The sequence below is a fragment of the Pelodiscus sinensis genome, chromosome 15 (genome assembly GCF_049634645.1).
Source record: "Pelodiscus sinensis isolate JC-2024 chromosome 15, ASM4963464v1, whole genome shotgun sequence".
NCBI lineage: Eukaryota > Metazoa > Chordata > Testudines > Trionychidae > Pelodiscus > Pelodiscus sinensis.
This window is the reverse complement of record NC_134725.1, coordinates 1,163,789-1,188,719: the sequence shown is the minus strand read 5'-3', so window position 1 is coordinate 1,188,719 and position 24,931 is coordinate 1,163,789. Positions and strand designations below refer to the sequence as shown.

The following is a 24,931-nucleotide window of genomic DNA, read 5'->3' as shown; positions in this document are numbered from 1 at the left end:
GAACCAGACCCAAAGGCTAGTGAAGAGGACACATGTGAGGTGCAGCCCGGTGATCAGGTGCTGGTGAAAGCCTATAGAAAACGAACCTTTGAACCAGCCTGGACTGGACCTCACATGGTTCTCTTGGAAACTCCATCAGCGGCCCGGGTCACTGGAATTCCAGTTTGGGTGCACCTGTCACGAGTAAAAGTATACAAGGGTGACACTCAACATAGGGCACAATAATCTCTGTTTACCCTATGGACTCCTTGAGGGCCATTCTCAATATTGTTAAGTGTTTTCATTTGATATTCCCAGTTTAAAATTGATGTAGGATTTTTTTTTGTGATCTACTAATTGTTTTGAGTGGTTTCTGAGACTTGAAAGTTCTTTTAGAGGTCTCATCTTAATAATGCTGCCATGGCTTTCAGTGTTTTATTGATATAGTCACCTGGGGAGGAGCCACTGGATCAGTTGTAAATGCCATTACTCAAGCTATCAAATCTCATAATAGGGACGGGGTTGAAAATTTGTTAGTAGCAGGGATGACCGTTTATTGTGGTGAGAGTAGGGCTCATATCTAAGCAAGTTAGATATCACCTTAACTCAGCAACATAGTTGGTTAGGTCCTCACTGTTGTACTCAGCCATCTATTAAAAACTACTAAAATGTCTGAGCAAGCATTGGTCTGGAATGGTGTTATCATACTGGCATGGTGTTCAACATGAAAGTTGCAGCCCTGATAGGAGACTTGCTTGTGTCACAGGTGCCCTGTTGGGTGAGAGCCGCAGTTCTCAAAGACTGAATGTCTTCACCTTGGATGATGGCAGGGGAGTGGTCTCTACTGATAGCGGGAATTTTGGAATGATCATTCCATCTTTGGAGAGGTGTTAATTCCTGTGGGTTGGTCTCCTGGATTGGAGGCTCAGCCCTTCCACCCACTCCCATTCTCATGTCATAGACACCTGTGTAGCTGAGTATGTAATAATAGCTGGAGATAACTATATAGCTTTCCCATGGGACCAATGTTCCATCCTGGGAGGATGGGTTTTGCATATAAGAAACATGGAGTCAGGACAAGCCCTATCTCAAATGTTGGGACCTGACTTAATGGTGCATGTAATGTTTCATTTACTGGATGATATAACAGTGAAGAAAGACTCCACTACCTGGTGTGGATTTGGGTATTTAGCTTTGGAAGGTAAGCCTGGCTTGAACATCTCGTTCTTCCTATTGTGGAAGATATTATGAAAGAAGTGGTAAGGCAATTACAGTGATTCCGTGGATAGAAGAGTTTGCTATTGTGGGAACAGAGATTCCCTGGGGATGGATTTCAGTTGTGTTTTCGCAATGGATATGGGGACTTACTTTTAGTGTAGATACCATTATGTATTAAAGGTTGAATGTATTGTTTAATTCTGTTACCAAAACTGCAGTTAATTAAGTGTTGATAAGGTCAATTACAGCTCCTAATAAATACAAGGAAGTGGTGTTAGTGGGGTCTAAGAATTGTTCTTAGCCCCAAAACCAAATGGGGGAGCTGAAGGGTATGCATGTGTTCATTTTAAACAAAATGTGGTTTGCAAAGTAGATATGCATAAAGAAGCATGCGGTGGCTCACCACCCTAGCAACAGCCTAGAAAAGGCCAAGGGGAGGGGGGTGAACTCAACATGTGGAGTGGAGAAGTACAAGCATGTGACAGACAAAGCCATATATGGAAAGGTTGAATCTGATTGGTTTAGAAGTTTGTGTTATATAACTTATGTAACCTGTTATGTAACTGCCATGTGCTATAAAACAGCAAGGGGAGGGGCTCCTTGCTCGAGGGGCTCTGGCTGATTTTAGTACCAGGGGCTCTCCCCTTGTGCACATTGAATAAAGTCTTGTTGAATTGAATTGAAGTATGGAAGACCCTTGATTCTGCCCAGCACCTGACACTCTGGGAACCACAAAATCCCAACACCTCCAAGGCATTTAAATTAGAGCATATCTGTAATGAGAGGGTGCAATCACTTTCTACACAAACAACAAGTAGATAGATGGATTAAACTGTTCTTTTTAATGTACATTACTTCCTAGGCACTTGTCTCCACATAATTTCTGTTTACACAGGTAAGTTCTGAATTAGTGATACCCTCTAAGGAAAAAGATTTAGGCATCATTGTGGACTGCTTATTGTACAATAGTAGTCAAAATAGCTAAGATGCTAGTTTAGGGTATGTCTACACTACAAAGTTAATTCGAAATAACAGCCATTATTTCGAATTAACTTTAATAGCATCTACACAGGCAAACCGCTATTTCGAAATAAATTCTAAATAAATTCGAAATAGTGAAGCCCTTATTTCGAATTTGGTAAACCTCATTCCACGAGGAGTAATGCCAGATTTGAAATAGCTAATTCGATATAAGTGCTGTGTGGACACTTAATTCGAAATAGGGGGCCTCCAGCCCTTCCCAGGGAGCCCTGGTGGCCACTCTGGGCACAACCAGGAAAGCTTACTCTCCTCTCCCCCAGCCCGGAGACATTAAAGGGGTAGACCCTGGCCACAGTGCCTGTGCCAGCTCCAAGCCTGTCAGCCCAGAGCCAGCAGTGGCCACCGGGGCCCCTGACCCAGTGTCCCCAAAACATGATTCAGCAAGCCACTGGCAGCCAGCCCTCCACCGCTCCCCAGGAGCAGTCTGCCAGCTCCCAGGATCCTGACAGGGGCTGGAGAAGGCGGGCGCCTTCCTGGTCCAGGGTGGAGATCATGGACCTTATTCAGGTTTGGGGGGGATGCCCCCAATATCCATGATCTCTGCACTAGATGGAGGAATGCAGCCGTCTATGGCAGGATAGCTGCCAGACTGGCCACCAAAGGCCACATGCGAACCCAGGAGCAGGTCAGCATGAAAGTCAGGTTGGTCCGGAGAGACCCCCAACCCTGAGCTCTGAGCTTCCCCTCCCCCTTCTTTCCCTTGCTTCCCCCTTCCAGCTCCCTACTCCCAGGTTTCCCCCATCCATTTTCCACCCTCTCTCTTCCCCTCTCCCACCTCCTTTTCCCAGTCTCCCCAGAGGTTCATCTCCCCCCCTCCCATTTTGTTCAATAAACCCAGTTTCTATTTTTGAATATATGTGGGTATGTCTACACTACCACCCTAGTTCGAACTAGGGTGGTAATGTAGGCATACCGCACTTGCAAATGAAGCCCGGGATTTGAATTTCCCGGGCTTCATTTGCATAAGCCGGCCGGTGCCATTTTTAAATGCCGGCTTGTTCGAACTAGCAAGCCATTCCGAACTATCTGTACGCCTCGTGGAACAAGCCGGCATTTAAAAATGGCGCCGGCCGGCTTATGCAAATGAAGCCCGGGAAATTCAAATCCCGGGCTTCATTTGCAAGTGCGGTATGCCTACATTACCACCCTAGTTCGTACTAGCGGGGTAGTGTAGACATACCCAGAGTCTGTTATCTGCCATCAGGAAGCGGGGCTAGGGAGGGGTAAGTGGAAGGACATGAGGGAGGAATGGGGCACGAGTCCCCAGTGGGGAGGACCAGGGAGGTTCTGAGGGTTTCTCGGGGTGGACGCTCTCCCACAGGGCCTCCTGGATCCTGACAGCCCCCCGATGGACCCCCTGGATGGCAGCCTGCAGCAACGACCCCATGAGACACAGCGTCGTGCCCAGGGGCAGCTCTGGCTCCATGTGGCCGAGTGCTGTGATGTGCTGAGTGCGGGCACTCAGGGCACTCCAAGACAGGACTGCTTTGCTGTCCCTCATCGAAGCAGACAAGCAAGCGGGGAACCCTGAGAACTGTCTGTCCGGGGTGCGGGTAGGGTCCCTTTAAGCACGGAGCTCAGTTAGCCTCAGGCAGCAGCCCCACACACTAAGTCCTAACCTGATGCCCTGCCAGCACTGGTTCTGGCCAGTCTTAACTTCGGTTCAGGGTCCACTCAGTGTGGACACGCTATTTCGAAATAGTTTTTGTGTATAGATGTGTTATTTCGAATTAGCTGAATTTGAATTAACTATTTCGAATTAAGTTAATTCGAAATAGCACTGTAGTGTAGACATACCCTTATGTAGTAGGGGATAGAGAGAAGTATGAAAATAATACTGACACACAAAAATGATAATTCCTCACCTTGGATACCACATTCTGCAATGGTTCCCTCATCTCAAGAAAGACAGCAGAAAAGGCCCAGTGGAGGCAACAAAATTAGTTAGAGGCTTGATGTGGTGGGGGTGAGATCCAGATGTGGAAAGATAAAAAAAGACCAGGCATATGTAGTTTGGAAAGGAGAATCATTCTGATAGAGCAGGGGTGGGCAAAAGGGCCTCTGTGGGCCAGATCCGGCCCGCCAAGTGGGTTGATCTGGCCTGTGGAGGCCCTGCCGCTCCCCTGCCCCCAGGATAATCAGGCCCTAGGGACCAGGAAGCGTGCAGTGCCTAGAGTCAACCCTGGTGGTTGACTCTAAGCGCCGCGCGCCCGAGGGCAGGGAGTGAGAGACTTTGCACACTCCCCCTGCCCCCAGGCCAATCAGAGCCTGGGAGCGAGGGAAGCGCACAAAATCTCCTCCGACCCTGCCCTCATCCTGCAAGGAGCACGCGGAGCTGTGCCCCTTGCAGGGTGGGAGAAGACTTTGTGTGCTTCCCTCGTCCACAGGCTCTGATTGGCCTGGGGTTGGGGGGAGCGCACAAAGTCTCCTCCCACCGCCAGGGACATGGGCACCTAGAGGAAACTGCCAGCTGTTCAGAACAGCTGGTGGTTCTCTCTGGGGGGGAGGGGGACAAAGACTTCACATGCTCCCCCACCCCCAGGCCAATCAGGGTCTGTGGGCAGGGAAGCATGGAAGTGTCAAGGCCCTGCCCATTCCACCTGAGGCCCCACCCCTTCTGGGGTAGCTCGGGGCCACTTCAAAAATTTCTGAAGTGGCCCCCAGTCAAAAATTATTGCCCACCCCTGTGATAGAGGATATCTTTATAAATACTGTATAATAAAAAAAAACAGTTGGGAGTTCTTATTTAACACTGTCTCATCACAGGAGAACTAGAGGGCACTTCCTGAAATTAGGAAGGGGAAAACTAAATTAAAAAAAGAAATATTTTAATGGAAATGAAATTTACTTGCTCAAATTGAGGCACATAGCTTAGTAAATTTCAAAGTCTGATTAGACTTATTTATGAATAAATTACAGTGTTAGAATAAAATTATAGTCTGATGAAATGGACAGCTGAGTGTGTTAGTAATGGCAGAAATAGCCTTTCCCATCTAGGTCACCAGTTCATTTCCAGACCAGGCTGGTGGCCGATTACCTAGCAGCTGGTGGCCGATTACCTAGCAGATTGTAATGATGTTCAACTGCATAAAATGAATTGGTGGGTCTATCCAGTTCCAGGTGGACAGGCATTCAAATCTCAAACCCACCATCACAACTCACATTAACTGGCTCCCAAGCTGGCAAGCTCATGGCAGAGAGGCCATGCGTCAGTGAAGACTGAACTCCCTGGACGAAGTCCCTCCATGCCTGAATTGAGGGACAGTGGGAGGGAAAGTGAGGAAATGTTTAGTTTCCAGGGCTGACTCTGAGTACAGGAAGAAATTATTTCCCTCATCAACTATGGTAGAACAGGGCTCTAGTTAGGTGCATTAGAAGGGATTTTGCATCTTCTGCTGAAGAAACAGCCAAGGCCCAACAGCAGGTACCAGGCTAGATGGTCTATCAGTCTCTTGGGCTACGTCTAGACTGGCATGATTTTCCGCAAATGCTTTCAACGGAAAAGTTTTTCCGTTCAAAGCATTTGCGGAAAAGAGTGTCTAGATTGGCACGGATGCTTTTCCGCAAAAGCACTTTTTGCGGAAAAGCGTCCGTGCCGATCTAGACGTAGTTTTGCGCAAGAAAGCCCCGATCACCATTTTCGCAATCGGGGCTTTTTTGTGCAAAACAGTTTTCAGCTGTCTACACTGGCCCTTTTGTGCAAAAGCCTTTCCGGAAAAGGGCTTTTGTCCGAACAGGAACGTCAAAGCATTTGCGCAAGAAGCACTGATTTCAGACAGTAGAACGTCAGTGCTTTTGCGCAAAATCAAGCGGCCAGTGTAGACAGCTGGCAAGTTTTTGCTTTTGCGGAAAAACTTGCCAGTCTAGATGCAGCCTTTGTGTATCAGTTCCTATATTCTTTTGTTCCACTTACTAGCAGAGAATATGGGGAGCTAATTGGCAAAGAGTAAAATAGTTCACCTTACCCACTGCAGGTTTGTAGCTATACCAGCTGAGAAAAGAAGCAATAAAATATCGCTCTCCACTCAGAAACAGACTATATAACACTGAGATAGTAAATGTTACTCCTGGTACAGTGTTGAACAAGTTGCTAAGAGATGCTGAGAACTCCATGGGTTTGTTTTGTGGACCTTTTGAATAATGACAGACCTGAGAATGGCTACAATCCTCTACCCAAATTGACCATAGAGTACCCTATTGGAGTCAGTCCCAGTAAGAAATCAGCAGAAATGAACCAGGTTCCTCAGTCTCCATATCTTCCATTGAAGTACCTGTTTTCCTTGATTAAATGTTCTTACTCCTTGCTCTAATCATACATTTTCTCTTCCTTTAGTCTCCTCTGTGAGTTCCTGTTCTCTGCAGGTCATTTCTAGGCACTAGTCACTTTGATGATCACAGAGGAACAACAGCGTCATTTTACTCTTCCCCTTGGCCTCCTATCTCCAAATTCCCATTCTCTTAACTGTAGGTCCTATCCCAGAACCCCTTCTTTATCCCTTAGCTTTCAGAGTTCCATTTTCTCTTTTGTGAGAGCATTTCTCCCCCGCTCCTGCTCTCCTCACCTGCAGATCCTTATCATGGCTTTGTCTCTCCAGGACCAACAATCGCTTCTGCAGTTCCTCCACAGTGCCCCGAAGCAGATTGTTTTCCTCCATCATGGCACTAAGGCAACACTCCAGCTCCTGCTTCCTATCAGTAAGCATCTTAATCTGAAAGGGAAAGAGAACTAGTGTTGTGCTCCAAGCTTTGGGGAAAGCAGCAGGAACTAGGGTGGGTCTGTGTCTGCACCTGTATGAGAGAGACACTGCCTCTTTATGCAACTCAGCTTAGGAGGAGGCTGAAGGAAAATGCCTCCCACAAAAAAACTCTGTGGAGCAGAGTGGGAGTACAGCTCCTGAGATGCTGGAATGTGTGTTGCCAGGTAAATGTAGAGGGAAGAAAGGGGACAGAAGAGGCTGCTGTGTAGCTCTTAGGAAATTCCAAGGTAGAGTCCAGAGAGAGAGTCGCTATGCCCTTTGTGGCCAGCAGGGAGGACAGCATTGCAACTGTGAACCTTGTTCTTTGCTATGTTTGATTTGACGAATTCTCAATAGGATATAATTTTATGCTTTAAAAAGCAGACTGATGGTTTTGTGCAACAGTTACTGATATTCCCCCCCCCCCCCACCCACCAAATTACTTATTTTAAAATAGATTCAAGCCTTTCAATTGTCCAATGCAGCAAGGGCAGGTGATGAAGGACAATGTGCCAAGTCCATTCACTTAGCAAGAAGCTGTATATAGGATAAATCAGCACCAATAAAGGCCACTCTTTGTAACCAGGAATAAATGTTCCCATCTAGCTGTCTATCCAGGTTCTTATACAGTGCCCACCACCAGGATACCTTTGTGTTGGGGGTATATTTTGTACCCTGTCCAATACCATCAGCTGTTCTTTAGCTATGCTTACAGACCTTTGATGCCCCCCGTAATTCCTGGTCTGTTCGTACACCATCTCAGATGGCTTGATCCAGCAACTCATGTTCCCTAGATCTATGGGTATGTCTACACTACAGCACTATTTTGAACTAACTTAATTCGAATTAGTTAATTCGAACTAAGCTAATTAGAACTAGTGCATCTAGACCTAAAAACTAATTCGAATTAGCGTTTTGCTAATTCAAAATAGCATGTCCACATTGAGTGACCCTGAACCGAAGTTAAGGCTGGCTGGAACAGGTGCCGGCAGGGCATCAGGTTAGGACTTAGAGTGTGGAGCTGCTGCCTCAGGCTAGCTGAGGGTTGTGCTTAAAGGGACCCGACCCCCACCCCGGACAGACAGTTCTCAGGGTTCCCCGCTTGCTTGTCTACCTCAATGAGGGACAGCAAAGCAGTCCTGGCTTGGAGTGCCCTGAGTGCCCGCACTTGGGACATCACAGCACTCAGCCATCAGCCCGGCTGCACTTGCCGCAGGCTGCCATCCAGGGGGGTCAATCGGGGGGCTGTCAGGATCCAGGAGGCCCTGCAGGAGAGCTTCCACCCCGAGGAGCCCGCAGAGCCACCCCAGTCCTCCCCATCGGGGGCTCGTACCCCATTCCTCCCTCACCCCCTTCCACTTACCCCTCCCTAGCCCCCCTTCCTGATGTAAAAAATAAAGGACACGTGTGTTCAAAAATAGAAACTCTCTTTATTTAACAAAACTGGGGGGGGGGGGGGCGGGGGATTAACCTCTGGGGAGACTGGGAAAAGGAGGTGGGAGAGGGGAAGAGAGAGGGTGGAAGAGGGGAGGGGGAAACCTAGGAGGAGGGAGCTGGAAGGGGGAAGCCAGGGGAAGAAGGAGGAGGGGAAGTATAAAACTATGGTACGCCGTATCTTCACTACTGTGTACAGATGTGATCTCCTCACACCAATAAAGAAATTTTGGCCTTGGAAAGGGTTCCGAAAAGGGCAACTAAAATGATCAGGGGTTTGGAACAGGTCCCATATGAAGAGAGGCTAAAGAGACTGGGACTTTTCAGCTTAGAAAAGAGGAGACTGAGGGGGGATATGATAGAGGTATATAAAAGCATGAGTGGGGTGGAGAGGGTGCATAAAGAAAAGTTCTTCATTAGTTCCCATAATAGAAGGACTAGAGGACACCAAATGAAATGAATGGGTAGCAGGCTTCAAACTAATAAAAGAAAGTTCTTCTTCACAAAGCAAATAGTTAACCTGTGGAACTCCTTGCCACAGGAGGCTGTGAAGGCTAGAACTAGAACAGAGTTTAAAGAGAAGTTAGATAAAGTCATGGAGGTTGGGTCCATGGAGTGCTATTAGCCAGGGGGTAGAAATGGTGTTCCTGGCCTCTGTTTGTGGAAGGCTGGAGATGGATGGCACGAGACGAATGGCTTGGTCATTGTCTTCGGTCCATCCCCTTCAGGGTACCTAGTGTTGGCCGCTGTCGGCAGACAGGCTACTGGGCTAGATGGACCTTTGGTCTGACCCAGTACGGCCATTCTTATGTTCTTATGTTCTAAGCTCAGGGCTCAGGGTCGGGGGTCTCACTGGACCACCTTGATTTTCATGCAAACCTGCTCCTGGGTTTGCATGTGGCCTTTGGTGGCCAGGCTGGCAGCTATCCTGCCCTAGACGGCTGCATTCCTGTGCCTAGTGCGGAGGTCGTGGATGTTGGAGGCCTCCCCCCAAACCTGGATGAGGTCCACAATCTCCGCATTAGACCAGGCGGGCGCCCGCCTTTTGCGGCCCCGGGTAGGCTCCTGGGAGAGCCAGCCTGGTCCCAGGAAGAGGCAGAGGGCTGGGTGGCAGCGGGTGGCTGGCTCGTGCCGTGCCAGGTGCAGGGTCTGCTGGCTGGGTGCTGGCAGGCTTGCACCTGGCACGGGCACTGTAGCCAGACCGTGCCCCTTTGAGGGCTCCGGGGCCGGGAAGGGGGCAGAAGAGTTTCCCTGGTTGTGCCCAGAGTAGCCACCAGGGAAAGCTGGGGAGGGCTAGCCTCCCACTAGTTCGAATTAAGTGGCTACACAGCCCTTAATTCGAACTACTTAATTCCAACTAGGCGTTAGTCCTCGTAGAATGAGGTTTACCTAGTTCGAATTAAGCGCTCCGCTAGTTTGAATTAAGTTCGAACTAGCGGTTTGTATGTGTAGCGCCTATCAAAGTTAATTCGAACTAACGGCTGTTAGTTCGAATTAACTTTGTAGTGTAGACATACCCTATGATACCCACTCTTAGCCCCTCTTCAGTAGTGTCCAGGGTCCTTTCAGACCTCTCTGATAGCTTGGGAATATGCACAAAGGTCTCTTCAACTCTCCTTTGCAGCTCCTTGATTAATTTGCTGGTTCTCTCCAGCTTGCCCTCCCAACTGTCCTGGATGCATTCCTAGCCCCCATTCACACATGCCCTAAATGCCTCAAATATTGGTCTAGGCATTCTATGGTTGGCTTCTAGACTCTCCTTTAACCCCCCACCCCCCGGCTTTACTGTTCTCTAGGTCTTCTCCAATACACTCATGTTAGTTGCTAACTGTCCTCCAGGGTCTCTCTGATATCTGTCTACCTTCTAAGCACCATGTTTAGGGTTATGTACCTAGTGTACAGATGGTGCCTGGACACAGATTAACTAGACAGTCAGCTGTCCTGGAGAAATGAGGAATGCTGTATTTGTCTGGGGGAGTCAAATCTTTGGAAAGATGAAGGAATACTGTGTCAATATTGCATATCTGCATTTATTCTTATGAGTAATGATTGCTGAGAAATCTCTTCCCCTACAAGCATGACTTCCATGTAATGGAGGCAAGGAATGCAACAGAGATAAACACAGAACCAACAGAAAGATTGCATTTTACATTATTATGTGTTATAAAACTCGGTAATGAACAACATGTGAATGACTGTAAAAAAACCCACAACTCTCCTGTAGGCCTTGGACAAGGGCAAGGGGATGAGGGGAAAAAATGGGCTGAAAGCACAAGAGAGGAAGAACCTTAACAGGCGGGGCATGCACAGTGATGGTAATGGACATGCATTCAATACTCAATCAGAGCATCTATACTTACTTCAAGGACCTGCTGCTCCACACCAAGGGAAAGAGGGAAATGGGGAAAAGGGGGGGTAAGGAGAGGAAAAGAAACAGAAATTCAGGGAAAACTCTAATTAATTAAAAAGTAGTAAGATTGTACAACAGGGCTGTGTCTAGACTGTATCCCTTTTCCGTAAAAGGGATGCAAATTAGTCACATCGCAATTGCAAATGAAGCGGGGATTTAAATCCCCCCCGCTTCATTTGCATAAAAATGGCTGCCGCTTTTTTCCAGCTCGGAGCTTTCCTAAAATAAGGAAAAAGGGATCTTTCAGAAAAGGCTTTATTTTCTGAAAGATCCCCGTCTAGACTGGCGCTTTTTTCCGGCAAAGCTCCGAGCTGGAAAAAAGCGGCAGCCATTTTTATGCAAATGAAGCGGGGGGGATTTAAATCCCCGCTTCATTTGCAATTGTGATGTGTCTAATTTGCATCCCTTTTACGGAAAAGGGATGCAGTCTAGACACAGCCCAGGGTTTTTTTTTTCCCCACTCCAGGTCCTTCATATTCAAGTCTCTCATCCTCCCCAAATCACAGAAGGAAAAGGAAATGAACAATATTTAGCTTTGGCCAAGATATTTAGAGCTAAACTAAGAATAAAGGACAGCCTCACATTTCCACACATGCCTCAAATGGAGGACAGAATTTCTCCTTTCTTCGGAGACATGAGGGAACTGTTCTGAATAAGTGGAGCATGTGTTTGGATGTGGTACATGGGAACATACCCACATTTTTGTCTCTAAAAGATCCCTCATACTCTCTCTCCTGCTTTCCAGCCTCCTGATAAGATTATCCATTAGACAGTGGTTAAAAGAAACTGAAACAAGATGGGGAGCTCTCATTGCACCAGTCAAGAAAGGGGAGGAGCTGTGCTTCCTAGCTGCCCACTTATACCCCTATCTTTAGAACATTATCCATGCTTGGAGTTGGATTGCAAGTAATGTCTTCCATTGAGCTCTTAGGCTATCTCTGCACTACAAAGTTTTTGCGCAAAAACCCGCAGAGCGTCCACACCTCAAGCGCGCTTTTGCACAAGTAAATCGGCAGTAAAATGGCAGAACAGAGGGCTTTTTCCGGTGTAGGTAAACCTCCTTTTATGAGGCGTAACTCCTTTTTGTGCTACAGCTCTTGTGCAAAAAGGCAAGTGTGGACGCTCCAGAGGGGTTTTTGCGCAAGAATTGGCCTCCAGGGGAAAAAAATGGTGGCCTCTGGGCCACTCAGGCCAAATCAATCAGAACTCTATTGTTCCTGTCTGCTGGCCGCCTTTAAAGCCGCAGGCACCCTGCACAAGCATTGTGGCTGGAAGTTTGGCCAGAGCAGGTGCTTTCACCACGCCTCTCTGCTTCAACCACAAACGGCCTCCCGCCAAGCTCCCCGAGACCCCCCTGGCCCTTCCAGGGACCAGCCACAGGGATCACAGGACCCCCCCCCCCCCCCAGGGAGACCAAAAGGCGTGCCCCCACCTGGAGTGGCCCTGAAATCGCCACCCTCCTGGAGTTGTGGGGCAAGGAGGAGTCCCTGCAGGACCCCCGGTCCAAGAGGAGCAATGCGGAGATCTACTCCCGCATGACCGTATCCCTGGCGGAGCGAGGTCACCCTGCCTGGACCATGAAGCAAGTCCGGGCAACAGTGAAGGAGCTCTGTCGGGTACATAAAGGCCAGGGAGTGCAGGGCACGCTCAGGGGAAGGACCCCATACCTGCCCCTACTATAGGGAGCTCCACCACATCCTTGGGGGGGGGGACCTTTTCCCCTCCATTGTGGTGCACTCTGGACTGGAGCCTGGAGGAGATGGAGGGGCAGGTCCAGCCCCTGACAGAGGAGGAGGAGGACGACGACAACCAGGAAAGTGGGACAATCACCTTGTCCCTGCAGCCAGTCCCTGCCAGCCTGGATGTGTCCCAGGCCTCCGAGGAGACTTGGGAGGGATCCTCAGGTACTTCCACACACACACAGACAGAGGGCGGGGGAGGTGGGCGCACAGGGGATGGGGGGTACAGTGTCATGTGGGCCGCTAGGCCAGCACATGCTGCTGCAGTCTGGGCACGTGCGTGGGAGGGTGCAGCACACAGCCACAGTAGCCAGCCCCTCAACGTGCCCCGGAGCCTGCTGCCAGCCTCATGCGTGGCCACATGAGTCCTGCTCCCGGGGGGAGGGGGTGCACCCAGCTGCAAGCAGGCTAGCCCCAAGGGCACAGGCACAACCCCCCCCCCCCCCCCCACACACACACACACCGGAGTGCTGCATACAGCACACAGGCATGCCTGCACGTGAGAGGCAGCAGCCGCTCCCAATGATAGCCCAGAGAGCCACAGCTGTGTGTGCAGACCCTAGGGAGGGGCAGGCTGCTCCCGGCTCCTCTGCCGCCCATGAGGGGATCCACTGTGGCCGGACACTGCCCTTGCCTGCCTGGCTGTGGTGTGTGTGTCCAGGGGAGCAGGGAGCGGGGAGGGAGAGGGCAGCACAGTCCTCAGTCCCCATCGGGGCCCGTGTGACACAGGGCGTGCTGTGCAGGCCACACAAGGCCTTGCACCTGGGACATCCCCTTCCTGGGGGCCGCAGACTGGTGCGGTCACCGCTCACACAGGAGGGCATGGCCTCAGGGAATGTGTGTGCAGGGAGGACTGACCACCCCTCCCTCTTGTGTCTTCTCCACAGCTGGACCAGCCAGGACGCAGGGCCCAGCCACACCATCGCAGTCACCTGTCAGAGTCCAGGGGAGCCACAGACGGGCCAGGCCTGGGGAGAAGCTCATGCAGCAACACGTTGGCATCATGCGTGACATCCATGACACCCTGTCACACAGGCTCAGTGCAGACCTTGAATGGCAGGAGCGTGCATGGACAGATGATGTCGCCTTGCAACAACTTTACCAACATCCTGTCCCGCACGGGGAAACACCCGCCCAATGCCACTGCCCCTGCCTTCCACCCTCCTATGGCCCTCGCCCATCCATCTGCCCACCTTGCTATGCCTCTGCTCCCTACCTTCCTCATGGCCATCCCCCCTCCCCAAGTGATGGCTATGGCCCCTCCTCCTGCCCCCCCCGACAACCCAGACCCAACCAACCCCGAACATGTCCCTGTACCTGAGGTGGCAGAGCAGGCTGCCCCACTAACCCTCCCAGTCCTGATCCCCCCCGCCCCCTTTCTCTTTATGTTGAATAACAAAAAGCACTCATTTTGTTTTCAAACCAAACAGGTGTGTTTATTGGGAGGTCAGAGAAGGGTCAAGAGGAGGGGGTGAGAGGGGGAAGGGAGAGAGCGGAAAGGTAGAAGCCCCTGGAGGGGAGGCCCTGGGGACAATTACTGGGGGGGTGTCAGAGAACCTCTCCCTCAGGGCCTCCCCGATGCGCACCCCCAACTGATGGGCCTGGTGGGGTGCTGAAACGCACAGCCTCTGCCACCCACCCTGGGCGGAAGGCCTCCCCCTTGTGCTCCACAATGTTGTGGAGCACGCAGCACGCTGTCACCACCTCGGGGATATTGCGCTCCCCGACGTCCAGACAGGTGAGGAGGCAGTGGAACGGTCCCTTGAGATGCCCGAAGGTGCTCTCCACCTACATCCAGGCTCAGTTGAGGTGGGCATTGAACAGGTCCTTGCTGGGATCCAGCCGGTATAGGGCTTCACTAACCAGGGTATGAGTGGGTATGCCACATCCCCCAGTATGCGCACTGGCATGTTGTGCTCACCCACCACAAAGTCCCAGTGGGGGAAAAAGGTGCCCACATCCAGCTTGGCGCACAGGCTGGAGTTCCTGAACACTCAAGTATCGTGCGCCCTGCCCGACCACCCCACATAAGTAAAGTGGCCCTGGTGGTTCACCAGGGCCTGCAGGACTACTGAGAAGTAGCCCTTGCAGTTGATGAACTGGACTGATTGATGTGTTCCGTCGATGGCTCCTCCACAGTTGGGGAACCCCAGGGCAGCAAATCCACCCATAGTTGCCTCCAGGTCTTGGAGCCAGACGACTCTGTGCAGCAGCAGGGAGTTGATGGCCCGGACAACCTGCAAAAGGAGAGAAAGAAACACACGAAACAGAGAAGGGGAGGAGAGGGGTTGCATGAGCCCTTGGGATGTGCCTGTCCCCCTCCCCTCCTCTCCTCTGCCCCCCCCCAACCTCCCAGCAGCCACCCCCTATGAGCCTGCGTGCGCCCCCCCCCCCCAGCAGCAGGGCTGTGTGAGGGTGGGACTGCAGAAGCCCCTGGGGCCTGGCCTTTCCCCCCACCCTCAGTACACCCCCTACAGTCCCCAGCCCCCCTCTCCCGAGGGTCCCCCTTATCCTGCACCCCCTCCCCTGGTAGGGACTGCAGCCCGCAAGCTACTTACCTACACGAGGATGGCCCTGACGGTGGACTTCCCCACCCCAAACTGGTTGGCCACCGACTGGCAACTGTCTGGGGTGGCCAGCTTGCAGAGGGCAATAGCAATGCACTTCTGGACAGGAATGGCGGGCCGCAGGTGGGAGTCACATCTCTGGAGGGTGGGTGCGAGCCAGGCACAGAGCTCGAAGAAGGTGGCCTTGCGCATTCTAAAGTTGTGCAGCCACTGCTGGTCGTCCCTCCGCTCCATGACCAGCCAGTCCCACCAGTCCGAGCTGGTCTCCAGCCTCCTGGGTATGGTGGGGTGCGGCAACCAGACCGGAGCAGCCACAGCCACACAGAGGGATGCGAGGAGGAGTTCAGTGTCCACATCCAGCTGCAACAAGTAGGTTGCTGGAATCAAGTGCTGCAGGAACTGCAGCATGGCCGTGTGGGGCCGTCGTGTGCCCAGGGGCAGCTCGGGCTCCATGGCAAACAGCAAAAGGCAAAAAAGCTGTGTCGTCCCCAAAAAGCAAAGGGCAACTGCTGAAGCTTAGCTTTGCCAAAGAAAGGTCTGCAAGCAGAGCAGAGGCAGAGAAGCGGATGTCCGGGGGGGGGGCCCTTTAAGCGTGCATCTCTGGCGGGCTCTGGCAACAGCACTCAAGAATGACTGGTGACCTCTAGCCTGGCTAGAACTGGTTCCGGGTGGCTTTTATACATGGGAGAGCATCCAATAGTATGGACGCTCTCTTGCATGAGGTCTGGACACGCTCTTGCACAAGACGTTTTTGCGCAAAAGCTCTTGTGCAAAAGGCTTCTTGCACAAGAAGCCTGTAGTGAGTGTAGACGTAGCCTCAGAGAGAGAGGAGAGAGAGAGAGATGCTCCTTCCGAAACATTCCTTCATGACAGTAGCTATGCTGGTATGACAGTTACCACTGTAAACAGGGTAAACTTAAGGGCATTTATGTGACTAACGCTTTTGTACCTGCAGTGTCATTATAGCTGTGTCAGTCCCAGGCTATTAGACAAAGTGGATGAATTAATATCTTTTATTGGACCAACCTCTAAGAGACCAACCTCTGAGAGAGATGCTTTTGGGCTTACACAGAGCTCTTCTTCGGGAAACCCAAACATACTCACATTTTAGCACCTAAGACAGTGGGTCCCAACCTTTTTTATACCAGGAACTGGCAAACCCATTCACAAACTTTTGGTGGACTGGCAAAATTTTATTTGCATGTTTGCATATTCAATATGCAAATGGATATTCAAATATGCAAATAAAATGTTACCTGTCTGCCAAAAGTTTGTGAATGGGTTTGCTGGTCCATAAAGGCTGGTCCATAAAGGCCCGGCCCCCAGGGCCAGCCGTAACCCCTAGAGCCCCTCACCCCTCCACTACCCCCCCAGCACCAGTCACTGACCCCAGAGTCCCCTGCACCTAACCCCCCCAGTGCTAGCCTCTTTCTCCCTCAGAGTTCCCTAGTGCCAGCCCTTCACACCTCGGTGCCAGACTCCTGTTTCCAGAGCCCCACTGCACCCAATCCCCCCAGGCCCTCCATGCCAGCCCCTATGGTATAGTAACTCAGGCTATTTTCAAAACAGGGGACAACTCTGCTACTTACATACAGTAGTCCTGTTGGTGTGAACAAGGAGCATCAGTTAAAAAAGAAACACAGGTGGACAACTAAACTAATTAGCTCCTTCTGCCCTCTCGCTAGCATTCTTTTTTCTTGCTGGCACAAACTATCACCAGTAGGCATTTAGATTTGTTTACCCAGTTCAGAGGGATTAATTACACAAGATTAAAATACCACTGACTACCTTGAGAGACATATCAAACTTTAACCACAATAATGAGAAGGCCACTCACCTCAGCCTGGAGACTTTCGAGTCGTACTATATGTTGACTGGTTGATGAGTTCTTCTCCCGGAAGTCCCCTCTCAGGGTATGGATCTGCATTGAGAGCTCTCTCTCCACCTCTGATGCCTGCAAATAGGCCACATGCAATTACCCCAAAATGCAAAACATGGGGTAAGAAAAAATGCTGAAAGTGATTAGCTCCCCTCAATGGATTTTATAAATTTGTTGGGAAATAACATTAATTTAAGGGTTGCCCTTCAAAGTCTGGAATCACCACAAATTCTGAAAAAGGGAGGACATTCTATGAATTGGGTCTCACCCCCCCCCCCATACAAAGCCGCTGAAGCCTCTTGAGTTGCATAGGGTTATAAATCAGTGCAGAATTCATCCCACATAGCTTCTGAGCACCAATGCAATTTAGCAAGCATCTCAAGGATGGAGACCAAAGAACACAGCCCATGGCTTTCCTCCATTTCACTTAGCACAAGCCCCTGGATGCCATACTAGTGCAGATTCTCAGCATTAGTAAACCAAATTTACTTCCTGATATCTCTGGGTCAATCATGTCATTTCATTAAAAGATTTAAAGTGATCTCTGGCACCCCACTCTAAGCCCCCAGGCATCTTTCTGCTGGTAAGGTTCTAATAATCTTTTCTTTAGAGCTATGGCCTGATAAAGGGGGAGATGCACCAGGTGCATCTCCAAATGGGGTTTATTATGCTCTTCCCTTTGGTTCTGTCAGCAAAGATGGCTCCCAGGTTGGTGTGATGAAGCTTGAGAATAGCTCCAGAACATCCTACCAGCCATTCCTCAGAGGCTACTGCAGACTTTCAGTTGTAGTAATGGCCATAGACCAGCCCTACTGCCACTCAGAAGGCTGGTTGAGGGAGGAATAGGGTAACCAGATGTTCCAATTTTATAAGGACAGTCCCAATATTGAGGGCTTTGCCTTATGTGCTTATTACGCACCCCCCCCCCCCCCCCCCATCCACTGTCCTGATTTTTCACATTTGCTAGCTGATCACCCTAGGAAGGAATCCAGCAACAGTCCAGCATGCAAGGATAAACATGTGTCACGTTGGCTACACTGGGACATACAATCCAAGATAGTGATACTGTCAAGCTACAGAGAGCTGTAAACTTTGCTCATGTTATGCCTAACCTAAGGAAAAGAAATTTCAGTTTCAGCCTACATATCCATGGAGAGAAAAAAAAGGTGCAAACAATTCAAAATGATCCTTGAACTTGTATAATAAAAGCATAGTCAAGGAAAGATCAAAGCAACTTTTTCCAGGGTACACATGCCTACATTAGAGTTTTTTCGGAAAAAATGGCCGTTTTTTCCCCAAAAAACCTTCAATTATGTCCACACTGCAATCATGTTCTTTTGAAAGAAAATCAAAAGAACAGAGGTTTTTTCCGGTATTGGTAATCCTCTTTCTACAAGGAAGAAGCCTTTTCATTGTGGACCGGGAAGAGAGAGTTCTTTCAAAAGAAGAGGCCTCCAGGAAATAACACAGGTGCCCTAGTGGCCACTCTGTCCAAAGTAATCACAACTCTAGTTCCTGTCTCCTGGCCCCTCTTAAAGCTGCAGGCGATGGCGACCCGCTTCTCCAGAGGGATGGTGGGCCGCAGGTGGGTGTCGTCAGAGGGCAGAGGAGAGCCAGGCACACAGCTCCAAAAAGGTAGCCTTCTGTATGAGGAAGTTTCGGACACTCTTTTGAAAAAGCAGATTGGCTAAACAGATCGAAAAAGCAATGTGGACATTCTCTTTCGAAAGTTTTTCTGGAAGATCTCTTCTGGAAAAGCTTCTTCTGAAAGAAGCCTGCAGTCTAGACATAGCCCCAGGTTGGGAAAAAATGGTAGTAAGTCAGAAAAAGACAGTTTAACTGGCTCTCAGGCTTTCCTGCCTCACTGTAGGTCAAACCTAACTCAAAGAAGCCACTCCCTTACCCCTAATAATAGAATCAAAGCACCCAAAGGTCATACCTATCTCTGTCAATAATAAATTTTGGGTGTGTCTAGGGGTGTGTCTAGACTACAGAGTTTTGTCGACAAAACTATACCTGCATCTACACTACCGCTGAGTTCTGTCGACATAATGTCGACAGAACTCAGCAGTTTTGTCGACGCTGGTAACCCTCATTTTACGAGGCATAACACCTTCTGTCGACAGAAGGTGTTATTGCATGTAAACTGTCCTTTGCGTCTGCACTACCATGTCGACAAAGCAGCTTGCTTTGTCGACAGAACTGAATGTGTCTAGACGCTCTTTGTCGACAGAAGTTTTGTCGACAGTATCTGTCGACAAAACTTCTGTCGACAAAAGCCTGTAGTCTAGACGTACCCAAGACTCTGTTGTGGGCTACTAACTGATTTCTAGCTTCCATCCTATCCTGTGCTAATATATTGTGTTTCTGGTTCTTCCTTTAATTGTAACTTTAGGGACATTACAAATCCCCCATTTTATTCATCTTTTTAAACCACTTTTGTTACAGGTGCAGCACATACCCACTGCAATAATAACATAGCAACATAGAAGGTATTCTTAAGCAGATGCAATATTCTGAGCACCTTGATCAGTTATCAGATTCATCCTCAACAGGGTCAATGAATTGAAGTTTTTGTATATGATTAACTGGCCTTGTAAAAGATGATTTGTAATACTTCAACATGAAACACTATATATTTAAGACACCCATTCTCCTCAGTTGAAGGATGCTATAAAGGCCTTTTTCTGTGAGTATGGCACACTCAAGTTTCCATGGATATCAAAAGGAATTGAAGGGACTCATAGGTACAAACTTTTGCGCAAAAGGGCCAGTGTAGACAGCTGAGATTTGTTTTGCGCAAAAAAGCCCCGATCGTGAAAATGGCGATCGGGGTTTTTTTGCGCAAAAGCGCGTCTAGATTGGCCACAGACGCTTTTCCACAAAAAGTGCTTTTGCAGAAAAGCGGCCGTGCCAATCTAGACACTCTTTTCCAAAAATGCTTTTAACGGAAAACTTTTCCGTTAAAGTATCAGAGAAGCTGTGTTAGTCTGAATCTGCAGAAGCGGTGAGGAGTCCTGTGGCACCTTATAGACTAACTGAAGTGTAGGAGCATAAGCTTTCGTGGGCAAAGACCAGAGTTGATTGTGTCAAACTTGAAGATGAACTGTAGCTCAGCAGTTTCTCTTTGAAGTCTGGTCCTGAAGTTTTTTTGCTGCAGGATGGCTACCTTTAGAGGTAACTGGGATTGCTGGTGGCGTAGGGTCTGAGTAGAGAGTCCACATAGCCAGACAGTACTTCAGTGTACCAGCACTCCCAGTTACCTCCGTGACACTACGGATTTCCTGAGAAAACTACAATGCATAGGTGATCTTCCAGAAAACACCATCCTAGCCACCATGGATGTAGAGGCTCTCTACACAAATATCCCACATGCAGATGGAGTACAAGCTGTCAGGAACAGTATCCCTGATGATGCCACAGCACAACTGGTGGCTGAACTCTGTGAATGTATCCTCACACACAACTATTTCAGATTTGGTGACAATATATACCTCCAGACCAGTGGCACTGCTATGGGCACCCGCATGGCCCCACAATACGCCAACATTTTTATGGCTGACCTAGAACAACGCTTCCTCAGCTCTCGTCCACTCACGCCCCTTCTCTACCTACGCTACATCGATGACATCTTCATCATCTGGACCCATGGGAAGGAGACTCTGGAAGAATTTCACCATGATTTCAACAGCTTCCACCCCACCATCAACCTCAGCATGGACCAATCTACACGGGAGGTCCATTTCCTGGACACCATGGTGCAAATAAGTGACGGTCACATCAATACCACCCTATACCGAAAGCCTACCGTCCGCTATGCTTACCTGCATGCCTCCAGCTTCCATCCTGGACACACCACACGATCCATTGTTTACAGCCAAGCATGCTCCAACCCCTCAGACAGAGACCTACACCTACAAGATCTTCAACAAGCATTCTGTAAACTACGATACCCACACGAGGAAGTAAGGAGACAGATTGACAGAGCCAGACGTGTACCTAGAAGCCTTCTGCTACGGGACAAGCCCAAGAAAGAAACCAGCAGAACACCACTGGCCATCACCTACAGTTCTCAGCTAAAACCTCTCCAACATCATCAATGATCTACAACCCATCCTGGACAATGATCCCTCGCTTTCACAGGCCTTGGGAGGTAGGCCAGTCCTCGCCCACAGACAACCCGCCAACCTGAAGCATATTCTCACCAGCAACTACACACCGCACCATAATAACTAACTCAGGAACCAATCCATGCAACAAACCTCAGTGCCAACTCTGCCCACATATATACACCAGCAACACCATCACAGGACCTAACTAGATCAGCCATACTGTCACTGGTACATTCTCCTGCACATCTACTAACGTAATATATGCCATCATGTGCCAACAATGCCCCACTGCTATATACATCGGCCAAACAGGACAGTCCCTACGTAAAAGAATCAATGGACACAAATCAGATATTAAGAATGGTAATATACAAAAACCTGTAGGAGAACACTTCAATCTTCCTGGACACACAATTGCAGATCTAAAGGTAGCCATCCTTCAGCAAAAAAACTTCAGGACCAGACTTCAAAGAGAAACTGCTGAGCTACAGTTCATCTGCAAGTTTGACACAATCAACTCTGGATTAAACAAAGACTGTGAATGGCTTGCTAACTACAGAAGCAGCTTCTCCTCTCTTGGAATTCACACCTCCAGATCAGCTACTAGAAGTGGGCCTCATCCTCCTTGATTAGATCCACCTCGTCATCTCCAGCCTGATTCTGGCCTGCATATCTATACCTGCCTCTGGAAATTTCCACTACATGCATCTGACGAAGTGGGTCTTTGCCCACGAAAGCTTATGCTCCAACACTTCAGTTAGACTATAAGGTGCCACAGGACTCCTTGCCGCTTTTCCGTTAAAAGCATTTCTGGAAAATCATGCCAGTCTAGACGTAGCCTAGAGGTTTAAGTCTTGGCTTGACAAAGTCCTGGCTGGGATGATTGAGTTGGGGTTGGTCCTGCCTTGGGCAGGGGGCGGGACTCGATGACCTCCTGGGGTCTCTTCCAGCCCTAGGATTCTATGATTTTCAGTGGATGTCAGCTGACTCAAGACATGGCTTTGGCATGGATAACTTTGTACACAAGATACAAAGTCAGGCCTGCCAACAGCAGGAGGCAAAGGGGGTAACTGCCCTGGGGCCTAATGATTCAAAGGTCCCAGGGCTCCCAGAGGCTCAGTTACTTTGGCGCATGCTGAGTGGCGCTCCAGCAGCAATTCTAGAGCCCTGCAACACACGCACCGGCCAGCTCTGAGGACTAGTGGGGAGGGGAGCACTGGGCCATCTGGGCAGCACTGGGGCTGGCTGTCCCAGCTCCACCCCTTCTGCCTGAGGCCCCGCCCCTTCCAGGAGTGCAGAGCTGTACCCCCCCAACCATTGTGCAGGGGTCCAGCGATCCTGTCAGCTCCCCTGGCAAAGGTTATACAAACACTCAGAACTCCAGACCAATAGTGTTTCAGAAAAGATGCATAGGATTTAATGTTGCAGAGCCTAGTCTAGCTGGACAATAATGAAATATATAAACAAATAACTTGGCACTAATACAGAGAAAAAGAAATAATGCAGGAAAAAAACGTAATTTGGGTGAGGGAGAGCTTATTGCAATATATACAGCTGGTTAGGGTAGATGCACTGGAAGCCTCAGCATTACCAGCATTAGGTAAAGGCAGCTAGGGAGGGAGCCTTTGGGACCCTGGCTGGGCTCCCTACCATTGAGACCCGCTGCAAAACCCCAAACTTGGGGGCTAAGGGGAGGAGGCCTACCCAGTGATGGTGTGGGGAAGAGGGGCCCTTGCCACACCTGAAATTTACATGGAAAATGGCAACTTTTTTTGTTTTTCTTGAAACAGAAGATAAGTGACAGACCTGATGGATGAAGTGTTCTGCTTTAGCAGATAGTTATAGCTGAAGTGAGGTTGTGATTGACTCAATTTTACATTTCAAGGAAAGCGGTTCATGGGATTGTGATTTCAGTAGCTACAATTTAAAGAGGCACTTCCTGTGCTGCAAGTATTACTAGCATGGTATGCTTCCCCTCTTCCTACCCCATCCCAGGACAATTTTTACTAGGACTCTTTTTTGTTTAAGTTTTGTGGTAAGGCCAGAAGTGGAAAAGAAAAGCCCACTTTCAGTGTCTCAGTCATTCTGTACTTTTTTTACATTTTCAAAGAAATAGTAAGACAGAGTAGGCTATCTGCTGATGCTACAAGCTGGCTGATATGCTTGATTTGACTGAATCATCAGCACAAGACAATCACACAACAGAGACTAATACATGCCACATTGGGTTTTGGGGGGTTAATATGATTATATTAACATAGCTTACAAGACTGAATCATCTGCATTTTTAAATCACTTGCTGAGAATTTTGTTTTTACTTTGTGGTAAGGGAGAACACAAACTCTGTTATCATGAGGCGTGTCTACACTAGGGAAAACAAGAGTATTTGTACAATGTGATAGCTAACAAAAAAAATCTTAAAGCAGATAGGCCAAGTTGTAATTTTATCTTGATTCACTTGGTAGAGGTCATCTTAAGGAGGGCTGTTGTCATAATCAGGAGGGCTGACCAGCACCTGGGGACTAAGGGGTTAATTGTCTCCTGTCCCTAGCCAGGTATCTGGTCAGCCAATAGTAATGCAGGTAGGGATTTCAAACTAGGACAAAGGAAATTATCTTTTCCCTCCTTTGTCTGAGTCAGAGCACTTTCTTCCAGGTAACAGGGAGATGGGGGGGGGGGGGGGGGGGGCTGTCTCTCTCCAAGAAAAGTCTTCTCACTATGTAAGTAGGGCAAAGTTTAGTTGGCCTGTCAGGTTTTATTGCTTTCTGATTTGGCCTTCCTTAGCCACATAAACAGTCACTAACCAATAGCACAGTGGAGATAAAAAGGAAGCAATCACATCACGTTTCTTTCTCTCCTCAACAGCATGGGGAGAAATGGTTCCACTTCAGAGTCACCTTTAGCTAATCAAATAATTTAGTCTTACATTCCCAAAGTTTCCAGCATTCACAGAACCAAGATCACATCTCAGTTGGCCTTGGTGTATTGAGATCCATTTGTCACTGTTGAATTTTCATGCCATCTGGGGGAGCGAATTTGGCAGCAGCATTAATAACTTCCAGAACCAATTTAAAGGGAATGAATTTTCCTCCTACATTTAAATTATTTTATAGAAAAAAATCTCAATAGAATCAAATGCTGTAAAGGTTACAGATCAACAAAAATTCCAGTTAAACATAATGGATATGTATACTGCACAGCTACATCTAAACTACACCTCTCTGTCGGCAGAGGGATGTAAATTAGATGTATCGAAAGTGCAAATGAAGCCGGGATTTAAATATCACATGCTCCATTTGCATAATGGTGGCCGCCGCTTTTTTCTGAAACAGGGCTTTAAAAAAAAAAAAGACACAAACACGGCAGTTTAGATGGGACATTTTCAACAGAAATGCCCCGTTTCAAAAGATTCCGTACTCATTTTTTGAGGAGTACAGGATCTTTTGAAATGGGGCATTTCTGTCAAATGTCCCATCTAAACTGCCGTGTTTGTGTTTGTTTTTTTTTAAAGCCCAGTTTCGGAAAAAAGCGGTGGCCGCCATTATGCAAATGGAGCATGTGATATTTAAATCCCGGCTTCATTTGCCCTTTCGATAAGTCTAATTTAATCCCTCTGCCGACAGAGGGGTGTAGTTTAGACGTAGCCCACCATTATTTTGAGATAACTAGTGTTATTTCAAAGTAACGATGTGAGTGTCTACATAGCAATTCTGTTATTTCAAAATAATGGACAGCTTATTCCAAAATCTGTAAACCTCATTCTACGAGGAATAATGCCTCTTCCAAAATAACTATTTTGAAATAGCTGTGCAGTGT

The 24,931-nt window shown here is 48.7% G+C and overlaps 1 protein-coding gene across 1 annotated transcript in view; it reads right to left on the bottom strand.

Moving 5' to 3' along the window:
• Positions 1 to 24,931, bottom strand: part of LOC112547596 (BICD family-like cargo adapter 1) — a 281,178-nt gene that overhangs the window by 146,205 nt on the left and 110,042 nt on the right. The window contains exons 3-5 of the mRNA XM_075897779.1: positions 16,962 to 17,078; positions 10,769 to 10,780; positions 6,801 to 6,947 (exon numbers count right to left, since the gene is read on the bottom strand). Of these exons, the coding sequence (XP_075753894.1) occupies positions 6,801 to 6,947; positions 10,769 to 10,780; positions 16,962 to 17,078 (276 nt within the window). The remainder of the gene's footprint in view (positions 1 to 6,800; positions 6,948 to 10,768; positions 10,781 to 16,961; positions 17,079 to 24,931) is intronic.